Raw genomic sequence first — 12,352 nt, 5'->3', positions numbered from 1 at the left:
TATTCCTATGACAGATCTCAGAGCTCTCACCTCAGGGTGAACAGCATCTGATGGATCCACTGCTCAGCAGTACCTTTGGGACATCCAAAATTTGGACCTGGCTGCCAGAGGACACCACTGGAGCTCTTCCTAGAAAACTCATAATAATCTGACAAAACTCACATAGTTGCAATGGAATTCTTTCCTGAATTAAAAAAACAAAAACAAAACAAAACAAAAAAAAATACAAACAACCTTTCTGTTCAGGACAATACAGTCATTTCAGTTTACCTAAATGGTGATAAGTTTATACTGATATAAGTCATAAAGTAACATGTCATATAGATGTTTAGAACATATTGCCTCATCACTGAAGTGGTTTACCCTTAACTTCAGCAACTAGTTGTTGAACTGTATTAGTTTCCAACAATAAAAAACACAAAGACTAAAACAAATATATAAAAAGGTTATCTTTATTCTTCTGAGTTGTTAGCAATGTAGTTATTTTTGGTAAAACAACATCCTGCATGCAATTTACCAGTACAGAAACCAGTTTCTGAAAAAGCAGAAGCCCATCTACAGTTTCTTTTGTAAGAATCGCAAGGTATTCCACTGGCCATTACACAAGTTCACTATTCATTCTTAAGAAGAAAGATTTTGAATAGCAAATTATATTTAAAGCACTACTACTGCAGGACAAATCCACAGGACAAGCTGGCAGCGAGAATAACATGGCAGAAAAACAAGGTTTCTATGACACAAATTAACCTGAAAATTGATAGACAGGAGTATGATTTTAAAAGAAAACTTTCTTCCATCTTGTGTCACGAACAAGGAACTACCTACTGATCAGAAAAAGATCATTGCTGTCCATTTCTTTTAAAACTATTACTTATTAAAAGCTGTTTTCATGTAATTAGCAGCAAATTGCAACTACCAATTCATATCGTATCTTAGGTTCTGCAACAAAAACACCTGTTACAGATAGAAAGTAATAAACAAGACTAACTTGAAGATATTTGTAGTATCTTCTAATATGTATAAAATACTATAAAATAAATTTATTTGCAAAATAATATGAATAGATCAATAGATATATATATTTTTAATAGCCTCACATTTTAAGCAAGTTAAGCAGTATATTAATCTTGTATAGTCTGTTTATTCACAGCATATTATTAATGAACTCAAAATAAAATATATAATAGCAGCAAACTATTGCTTACTGTTCTGAGGAGTTACGGTCTTGCTGAATAGTTTTTTCCTTTCTAACACTCACATGTCTTTCCATCTTAGACTTTAATAGCTGTAGAATAATAGCAGCAAGCATGCATCAGTTAAAGCTTCCCAATTATATGGAGTATTACAGAATATATCATATGATCTACTGAAATATTAAAAGCTACACTTGTAAGGGTACATATTTAATAAATATAGTACTTAGGTCATTGTCTCTTTGTTCAAACAGGTACCACTGTGTAAAAGAATGGACTAAGTAACAGAGAACATTTTACCTACGTAGGTAGTATAAGCCTTGATGTAAAAAAAAGGTCATCTAAACCACAGTGCAGGACAAAGCTGATTCAAGTACATCATTTGGTCATCTCAGCCTTCTGTGGAAGACTGCATTTCATAAAGTGGAAACCTGACTAAAGTCCTATGGGGCTCAAAATTACCTTCAGCGTACATATTTTATGTCTTCAACATGATCAGTTTCTCAAAGTATGCAAATTTCAGCCTGAGGTATAAATTAAGGCAATATTTGTCCCAACAGGTAATTTGCTATCAATTTATACATGTAACTTTGATTACTGTATTAAATGGGATTTATTTATGTGAAATGAAATTTGTAGAGACTGACTTTGGAATGAAGTATGGAAGTTATTTATTACATTTTTTTTTCCCAGTGATTCCCTGTAGGCAAAATTTGGTGTTTATAGCTATTCTATGATAAAATCCCATTTAAAACACTCATGAACTAAGAGGTATCTCGGGCCTTGAAAGTAAAGAAACTCTTTTTTACTAGTTTCATGTTTATAAAAAAAAAATTCTGTAGCATGATGTATTTAAATCATTCAGTGAATAGGACTGTGTGAAAAATGAATAATTAATAAAAAGTATTAAACAAATATAGTAAAATCAAGAGACCAAACTACTAACCTCCTTTCTGTGAAAGTGATTCTTCTCTTGTTTTCTCATAAATTATTTTTCTAAACTCTATTATTTGCTGTTGATTTTATGTAGATTCTGAAGTCCAAGAATCTGGAATCTCATTTTTCTGCTTTTAGAATTGGTGGCTTCAAGAGGACTATGTTCACATTATGATGCTGTAATTACCTACTCATGACATTTGTGTTCCTCTGAAAGAACATTTTTTTCCTCAACACAGAACAATTACAAATAATAGAATGTGAATTACAGCAAATGAGATCACCAAAAGAAAAGATACACATACATAGAAGATGAAATGTACACAGTGAGTACACGTATTCCACAAAATACAAACTTACTAGAACCGGTAATTTTGCACTCCATTAAGAGTCCACATAGTCCAAGTAAAAACTTTATGTCTCCTCTCTATTAATGCCAGTTGGTAATAAAAGCTATTCTTCTGGCAAGGTTGTTTCCCTGCTACACACAGGGTTTGTTAACGATAACTCATTATCTCGGTAGAGGCACTGACTGTAGCACTGGATAAATATGTAAAAACTTGTCATTTGGCATGATCCTTCAATAAAAGTGTTATTGATAAAAATTTCATCTTCTCAGGCTTTAAACAGCCACCACTCCCCACTTTATGTCTTCTTCTACTTTTTATTTCCTTTTCTGTCTTTCCCTTTGTCTTCTTTTTCTGATTTGTCATCTTCATATTTTTCCTTTTCTTGTTTTGTTACACTGTCGTAGGAAGGTGGATATGTGGTGGATGCAGTCATATCTGTTTTCTCTGAAGTTGAATTTTCACTTAGCTTACCCAAAATCATATCATTTTTGCTCAGTATGTCAACCCCATCTTTGCGATACATATATGAAAGTTTCTTTATTGATCGTCTTAAAAGATAACATCTGTAGGCACGCTGAATAATGGTAGCAGATACCTCCTCCTGTTTCCGTTTTAATGTGGTTGTGATTGGTTCATAGGAGACTTTGGAAGGGTTGGCTGCCATAAAACGATCTTCCATCTGTATTCTGAGGGCATCCATCTCATCACTCTCCCCCAGAACACGCTTTGTGAAAGCAAACAAGATGTCAAGGCAGTGAATTCTGTCACCGCTTACCATGGGCAGATCCATTGCAATCAGCTGGACTTTGTTTGGTTTTGGTATATTAAGAGGAGGATCCAGAGAAGCTGCAAAATCAGATAGTTTGCTGTATTCTATGAATTGTGTTGCATCTGGATCATATTTTTCCCAAACCTCATAGAACATCTCAAAGTCATCCTCACCCAAGGGTTCGGCACTTTCTTCAGTAGCAACACCAAAATTCTCCAGAATCACAGCAATGTACATGTTCACCACCACCAGAAACGATATGATGATGTAGCTGACAAAGAAGAAAATCCCAACTGAAGGGTTGCCACAGTCGCCTTTAACAGAGCTCCCTGGATGAGCTTTGTTAGGGTCACAGTCCGGCTCCCCACTGTTAAGAATTGGGGCCAACAAGCCATCCCAGCCAGCAGATGTGGTAATTTGAAATAGGCAGATCATGCTGTTGCCAAATGTTTCAAAGTTGAACATGTCATCAATGCCATCTTCCCTCTTAACGTAGGCAAAGTTGGACATGCCAAATATTGCATAGATAAACATGACCAAGAACAGCAGCAGGCCAATGTTGAACAAAGCAGGTAGAGACATCATCAGAGCAAAAAGCAGAGTGCGGATTCCCTTTGCGCCTTTGATGAGACGCAGGATGCGACCTATTCTGGCAAGTCGGATGACTCGGAACAAAGTAGGGGACACAAAGTACTTTTCAATCACCTTAGCTAAAAACATGCCTGTGAAACATAAAAATAAAATTAGAAGACTAACATAACAGTAACATAATCTACAACAAATCTACAACAAAGAACAAATTTATCTATGCAATTTCTGGAAATTGTAATTGGAGGAAGAGTCAATACATTTTATCTTCTATTTGTAATTTGAGATTTTTTCCAGTACTCTTACAAAAAATGAGTATTAATACTGATACAGATGTATTGAGAAGGTACTACTCTGAACTATGTTTCTCATTTCCTAAATAATCAGGATAAATGATAGTTACATACTCCTTTACTCTATAAAACTTTTCAAAGCATTTAATATATATATATTACTATAATTCATTTGAAATGTAAGAATTTCTTACCTACTATTGAAAGAATAACAACCACAAAATCAAAGATATTCCAGCCAACAGTGAAGTAATAATAACGGAGTGAGAACAGTTTTAAGACACATTCTCCAGTGAAAAGGACAACAAAGACAAAGTTAATCCAGTATAAAATATTTTGCATAAGTTCACTCTGGTCATCTGTTTCTATCATCATGGTGACCATGTTAAGACAGATGAGGACCATAATGCTGATGTCAAATGCTTGCTTTGTTACAATATCAAACACCAAACCTTGCAATTTGTTCTGAGGGGAGAAAAAAGAAAACGTGATAGTAGCTTGTATATAATGAACATTCTTCTTTTCTTTTTCTTTCTTCTTCACCCAAAATATGCAACTAAGCAAAAGGCTTTAAAAGCTAAAGCACTCTTCAGTCACTTTTCTAGAGCTATGTTTTCCCCTCAAAACCCAACAAGTTTCTACTTCTTAAGATCCTCTGATTTTGTATTTCCCCAGGCATAACAACTATGAGAGTCTTTTCCTGAAGGATTAAAACATGAACAAATTTCAATTTAGAATGGAGAATTTCAATTAGGCCTAAACCATGTTAGAGTTAAGGCAGACTTTTGATAGTTAATGTACTTCTGTTACCCAATGTAGAGGACACAAGAATAGCACATATTCTTACCGCTGGCCTAGGTATAGGTTTTTGTGGTTTCTTGGAACCTAACTTCTTCATTGCATTGTAGTATTTCTTTTGTTCTTCTGTCATAAAAATGTCTTGACCTCCAAGGTAAAATAATAAAAATAAAAACCAATCACAGCCAAGCCTTTCATTCCATTAATTCGCAGTATTGCAGAACATAATTTTTATGAACCATACATTCATTCTTGTAATACATCATTATAAAAACTAAAATACAATAATCATATGAAAGATTATTGAAGTATCTCACAAGTCTTGATGGAAAATCAAAACAAATTAAGGAACTGAAATAAAAAAAAGAACTTCTGTTATTTAAAAAAATTCAGACATGATTAAATATAATTCAGTATAAATATGAATGAAAAAACTTGTAGAAATACGTATTCAATAGCTAACTATCTAACATTAAACTCCACACTGTAAAACAATGAACCAGAAATAAAATAAGTTTCAAAAGTAGAAACAGTCATTTAGAGCTGGTTGGTCATCAGAAAGAATGTGTGAGAAAAAAAGAGAAATTACTGATATTACTTATTTTTCAGGATGTGTGTTTTATCATGTGAGTACAGATATCTCAGTTCAGATGCTTGCTGCCACAGTAGAATTACTTCCACAGTGAGTACCTGGGGTTTTATTATCTCCCTACGCTGTGCAGAGAGCATCAATAAGCACTGGTATACTCTGAGCTTTTTTGTCTGAATCAAAGAAAAGCAATTTGAGTAAAATGGTATCTAGATTGTTATGTGTAATACACATGGAAATATTTAGCAAAATTGTATTTTTGACAAGTGACTTCTTTTTCCTTCCATGTATTTGGTTTTACATACAGGCATTCATGATACCAAAGCACTTGGAAATGAATTTCAGTCACAGGTCAAGTCTGTGACTTCGTCAAAAATTGTGTTGACCATATCGATCAGGTAATAACTAATGTGAAGATGTGTTTGAGCCTTTCAGCTATGGCTACATGCAGACATGAAGATTTTGGAATCAAAAAGATTTTGTACAGTATGTTCTCTTCATAAACCACACATTCAAGTATAATTCAGTCATTAGAGACCATGGGTTCTAGAAGAAAAACAAAAAGTGAATTTAATGATTATGGTGGAAGAGCAACGAGAATCCATCAGCAGATTTTACTCAGCAGGAATTTAAACAAAAAGAAAAAAAAAACTACAAAGAAACCAGCACTGAACTGGGGACTACTTCTGCTATCTCACTGATGTAATGCGAATCATGAGTTAACATCACTGTTTCAGTGTGCCATCCACTGGGAGAATAATTGACTCAAAGTGGGATACATATTATTTGCCTTTGAGGAATTTAATGGTTAACAATTTGACAGCTAGTGGGATGCACACAGGGACCAAAGAAATGCACATAGTTTAACTACACAGAGAAAGTATATTGCAACGTAAGGTCTTTCCCATATCTCAACAACATTGCCCAAAACAAATAGCTCATTGTGATCTGAAAGCAGAGCAAAGACAAGAATATTGCTGGGTAGACACACACTGCATGGTCTTTGCATTTCTGTGATCGAAGGTGCCTCTAATCCAAAAGGCAAGTCAGTAATGGCTGCTAAGTCGCTCTATTAAACTGAAGAGTAGCATGCAGACAGAATGTTCCGCAGTCTATTCAGCTATTTTGGTGACAGTCACAATAGCTACAGAAGTACAAAGGATGTATACAGATACCACACTGCCAGAAAGAGACCTTATGAACACTTCTCTGCCTTTTTGAGTCATAATGACTACAGCAGCCAACATCTGCCAAGTTAGCTTAATAGAATTTACAACCATCTCATTACTGGGCGTGGTCACCTTTTACGTATAGTCTGACAGAATGTCGATAGCATACATATAACTTCCTAAGTCTTCCTCTCTCAGGATGAGAAGAAACAGACTCAGCTTCGACTTAAACCCTGGAATCCTCTGATGTTATTCAAGGCGTCTGTGTCAGGGAAGGAACTTACTGAAGGATAAAGATGACATCAGTTTTATAACTACAAACTCTTTCTTTCTATTATTTGGATGAGCAGACAAGAGACTCAAAGGATCTGATTAAGCAACATATGAAGCTATACACTCCAATCTCAAGTGGTAGTACTTTTCCAAGCCTATCTTTGTGAAAAAAAAAAACTTGTAATCAGGTATATTGGATTGGGAGATAAAAAAAAATAATGGTTTGACTCCACAGGGTGGATTTCACAAGCCATGCTGGGTGACCTCTATGGTATAGGCCAAGCACTCATTCCTTCTGAAGGAATGAAGAGAGAAATGTAAAGAAAAACTGAATCAAAAAAGAAACGAAATCAGAATAAAATAGTTCCTGTACTACTACGAGGAAAAATAAAAAAGGAACACTGAAGTCCCTATCTGAGAGGCAGGTATTTCCATACAACTCAATGAGAATAAATTTATACAACTACTTAACGGGAAAAAGAGGGTGAAAGAGACAAAAAGTTAACCCCTCTCAGAACTCAAGTGAGAATATAAAGACAGTCATCAAAGGATAATACATTTCTTCATATTTTAGATTTCATTAAACCTTTACTCTTATTTGTATAACATGACAGAAAACATTCCATTGGATCTATTCAGCCATGATTATGTGGCAAACCTATCATCAGGATTAGACCACTCTAACAGAGGGCCTCAAGAGATTATGAGATGAAAAAAAGTGTTTGTAGATTTCTGCCTAGTGTATATATGGAAACACTGGAATTTTCCAAAGAAATATGTCTACCAATATCTTTATTTTAGTGCAATGAATGAAATTTGACAAATCACCTAGAATCACAAATCAGTCTGTGAAATGAGTCTCTGATTCTTAGAGACTATGTTCTACTTTGCTATTATTTAGTGGCACATTTTTTTTAAAAAAAAAAAACAAGACTCCAGTACAATTCTGCTCCATTCATGTACAGAAAAATAAGCCTACCGTAGACAACATTCAGAGTCTAGATAGCAAATAGATTTTAACTTGCCATCATAGGATGCATTGTAATCTATTTTAATCCTCTTGGAATTTTTGACACAAACCTGTATTCATTTGAATAATAGAAACTATTTCAATTGAGGAAAAAAATATCCCACAAAATAAATTAAAAAAAGAAAACAACAAAGACACATTTTCACACATCAATAATCTTATCTCTCTAGCAAACTCATTAACAACTCATGACAGTTACCCAGCACTCTTTATCTTGCAGTACTGAGCCAGAGCTCCATGATCTTAGTATAGATCTGCTTAACACTTAATGGCAATGAAGTATCGAGAAAATGAAACATGTTGATACTTATCTTCTTTTTTTGTTGGTTGAAGTTATCTATAATGACACCAATAAACAAGTTTAGGGTGAAAAAGGACCCAAAGATGATAAAGGCAACAAAGTAAAGATACATGTATAGGTTTTCCTCATACATAGGCTGTTTCTCTACCTATATAACATAGAAAAACAGAAATACATCACCAACAACAGTAAAAACAAATTACAGAATACTGAGTAGAAACAGAAGCTGTGTTTAGCCAGACAGCAACAACGAAGGAGAACAGGGGAAACGGAACACTTATTTTGAAGAACACCCTAAATTTGTTCAACCTTTGATCATGTAAATCTATTCAATGTCTTTTATTGGAATTCCTCTTTAAGGACATGAATAGCTTAATGAATTTGACAGAACTATGAAAATCTCAAAAGTAATTCACTTTCTGTAGATTTTATACAAATAGGAGCTAGATGGACAGAAGATGCAAACAAATTCCTGCATTAAGACAGGCAAAGTTCTGCCATTACATTTTTTGAAATCATGGGAATGTGCCTTTGGATTAACTACTGCAGGTGCTGTCACTTGCTCACTGGGTTTATTTCTGGGGACAGGAAAAATACACTCTGTACAATCTCAGTTATATACATCCTAATCACATCCTATACACAACTCAATTTCATTAGTTATGTTACTCAATTTATGAAAGTATTAGTGCTTCTACTTCTATACATATTTTATCTATTAAAAGTATATGCATTTAATTTCCTTAGAACTCCAGGCCTATATAGAAAAATATCAAGAATTTATATACATTTTTTCTATGTTACTTTATTTCAATTACCATTCAAGAATCAATCTTGACTTGTTTAAAATCAGCAAATTTTACATTGCACTTACCTCCCTAGAGTCAACAGCAGCATACATGATTGGCATCCATCCTTTAAATGTTGCCTAAAAACAAAGTTTGTTATTAGTTTCCATCAAAGCTTCAAATAAGAAGAAACATCAAATATTTTAAACTTTCTGAACTACAAAATCTTTTTTGCAATGTATTTGTACAAAGAAATAGCAGTAAATATTGAGATATGGCGGTAAGAAATGAATTATTCAAAAAATTAATTTACTGTGGAATATTCCTTCTTAATACATAAGCACTGAACAAATTATAATCTTCACGAAAATTCATGTAAATTCTATGAGGAGTGAGTTGAAATAAATATCTGAGCATACAAGAAAGACTGCAGGTTACAACAAAGTTCCCAGCTCTTAAATTTCTGACAACAAAAAACTGGAGAATGCCACCACTGGTAGGCATTTTCAGACACAATATGTAAATAATTCTAAAAGTCCAGAATGTAAGTAGTCCCAGAAATCCTGGTAAATTATGCAATTGCTTAGTGCCATTTAGAAATAACTACTGCTTCTCCCTTGAGCAATCAGCTGCCAGCTTACTAGCATAACACTAACTACCTACTACCAGCTGGAGAATTTAAAAGACAGAATAATTGCCAAGTGCTTATGAACACAAATGTTTTCCCAGAAACAGTTTGTCAAGTGAACCTGATAAAGAATGCAAGTTTCTGTCCTACTGGCTCCAATTTATACATGTTGCCTCAAAAAAAGAGGCTTGTGCTTACAAATCCAGTAATAATAAATTCTGCAATTGCTCATTTAGAGCTTAGAAACAAGCTAAAAATTACCTACAAAAAAAAAATCCACTTGAACAGTAACAACTGTTCATTCTAGTGAATGACTGGAATGCAGCTATTAGGAATAACAGAAAGGGAAAGAACAGAAATGAAAAAGTGGATTTAAAATCTCTCTCTTTCATCTCTTTATTTCCATATCAATAGTGAAATGTGTAATTGATATGGATATATCCACTATTTTTACTTGAATAAGCCCTACAATGTATCTGAGTATGATGCTAAAAATCTGCGTCAACATGCCTTAGCACCTTAATGGATCAAGCAAATAAAATAATTTAAAAAATCCCAGTTGCTTTTTTTTTTTTTTGGAGGGGGGGAAAGGAAGAGATTACATTTTTACATTTTTTATTTCTGTAGAACTGGAAAAGATAGTAGTGGCTGGATGCAAAGGAACTTTATACTTATGTGGAAGATATTTGATATTCGCCTTCTTCCAAAACAACTATAGAATCTATCAGATTGTTACCATCATCAATACTAAATAGCTTCATAGAACACAAATACTTTATACATATATTATAAAATAACACTGAAAATTATGGAATTAAATGTTACTGCTACACAACTTAAAGTTGGAAAAATTTATCAAAATTTATACACTTACTACTTGAAGCAGAGAAAGATAGCCAGCTCCAACATTATCGAAGTTCACTTTCACATTCTTCCATCGAACATCTGATGCAGTGCTGCTAAGATTTTCACACATAGTTTTGTTATCAACTTGATCTGGTTTTAATTGAAGTCCAGTTGTGGTGTTAACACAATAAAAGAACTTGCCCGCAAACAGATTTACTCCCATGATGCTGAAAATTAGCCAGAATGTAAGACAAACCAGAAGTACATTCATTATGGATGGGATTGCTCCAGTAAGAGCATTCACAACCACCTAGTGAACAAACATAGAAAACAACTTTTTAAAAACTATAGGCTTATATTTATACCTAAATAGCAGTGATCAAGTTGGGTTTTTTTAAAATAAAAGATGTAGAGTAAAATTTCAAAATACATTGAAATAATGCATATAGAAAAGGAAAAACACATAATAGAATCATACTTGCTACTGTTTGCCTTGCTATAGCACATGCAGTTCAGTGTTTCTCAGTGATTTAACAGTTTATTAGGCATATTTTTCTGAAATTGTTTTGCACATTATTTCATGGTCTCCTTTTTTCTTACCCTCATGCCTTCAAAGCGTGACAAAGCTCTTAGAGGTCTCAAAGCCCTTAATGTTCGGAGAGACTTAATTGCACCAAGTTCTGAGAAACCGAGGGCATTAGCTACTAAGCTAACCAAGGAGACCTAGAAGAATTTAAAAAAAAAAGTTTAAGTATCCTCACAATACAAACATAATGCCTAGAAGAAAAAGAAATTTAATCTGGATATCAGAAGAAAATAAAAGAGAATATAAAGTTGTCTGCACATTTCAGAACAATTTAAATGAAAACAGATGTTAATCTCTAGAAATTAGCCTTGCAACCTAGTAAACAGTAGTAAGTACTGTACTAGTCAAAATGAGGACTGTTGATTCACAACTTTTTGTTATGATCCATTTGGCCATCACTACTCTCTCTTCGTTTTCCTCAAACCTTTTCTTTTATTGTTGCCTCCTTGCCCTCCCTCCCATTTTTCTCTTGCTGTCTTCATGACATCCTGATCTTCGCAGTGCTTCATCAGTACGTCATTAAGCCCAGGATCAGCTGTCCTACTCCAACCCTATGTGCTCTCTCCATCTCCCTTCTGAGTCTGCTTCCTCCTTGCTCTGTTACTAAATCCAGAAGACTGAAGTCCTTTCAGATAATACACCTCAATCACTGATTGGGACCCAAAACAGTAAAACAGAGACTAAAGAGATGGAGTTAACAGTAACATACAAACGAAGTAGTATTTAGTTACTCATTACGTAATTACAATGGAAACTCATTCATCAATATATCATTCTCTTATTTTTAACTCAATTTGTATTCTTCACTGCATATTTAAGTATCAGATTGGAGTTACATAAAATGATCAGCCTAAACACCAAAAATAGGTTACTGAGAGACTATAGTACCTACATCAACAATCAGGAAGTCCAGCCAGCACCAGGCATTAGTAAAGTAAGTCTGAAAACCATAAGCCACCCATTTTAGCACCATTTCCAGAATAAAGATGTAAGTGAAGATTTTATCAGCATAGTCCAGTATGATCTTGACAGTCTTGCGCTGTTCAATATGTATATCTTCAAAAGCCTGTAAAAAATGGGTTGCATGTAAGTCGCATATTAATAGGTCTTTGGAAATCAAGAAGCCATAGAAATTTAGAAGAAAAAAGCAAAGTAAAATTGCTTTTTAACTTTACATTTTTTAGCTTGAAAAGCCAGCATAAGCAGAGACTACAG

At 34.0% G+C, this 12,352-nt stretch overlaps 1 protein-coding gene across 4 annotated transcripts in view; it reads right to left on the bottom strand.

Moving 5' to 3' along the window:
* LOC110399868 (sodium channel protein type 2 subunit alpha-like) overlaps window positions 435-12,352 on the bottom strand; it is a 61,109-nt gene continuing 49,191 nt past the window's right edge. For all 4 annotated transcript variants that reach the window (XM_021399255.1, XM_021399254.1, XM_021399252.1 and 1 more), the window contains 8 exons: window positions 12,030-12,203; window positions 11,152-11,274; window positions 10,580-10,861; window positions 9,164-9,217; window positions 8,300-8,437; window positions 4,977-5,081; window positions 4,324-4,594; window positions 435-3,970 (listed from right to left, as the gene is read on the bottom strand). In XM_021399255.1, coding sequence (XP_021254930.1) covers window positions 2,787-3,970; window positions 4,324-4,594; window positions 4,977-5,081; window positions 8,300-8,437; window positions 9,164-9,217; window positions 10,580-10,861; window positions 11,152-11,274; window positions 12,030-12,203 — 2,331 coding nt within the window. In that variant the 3' untranslated portion in view covers window positions 435-2,786. The remainder of the gene's footprint in view (window positions 3,971-4,323; window positions 4,595-4,976; window positions 5,082-8,299; window positions 8,438-9,163; window positions 9,218-10,579; window positions 10,862-11,151; window positions 11,275-12,029; window positions 12,204-12,352) is intronic.

This window comes from Numida meleagris, chromosome 5 (assembly GCF_002078875.1).
Source record: "Numida meleagris isolate 19003 breed g44 Domestic line chromosome 5, NumMel1.0, whole genome shotgun sequence".
In the NCBI taxonomy this organism is placed as follows: Eukaryota; Metazoa; Chordata; class Aves; order Galliformes; family Numididae; genus Numida; species Numida meleagris.
Note: the sequence above shows the minus strand (reverse complement) of the source record. Positions and strands in the feature narration are given on the sequence as shown.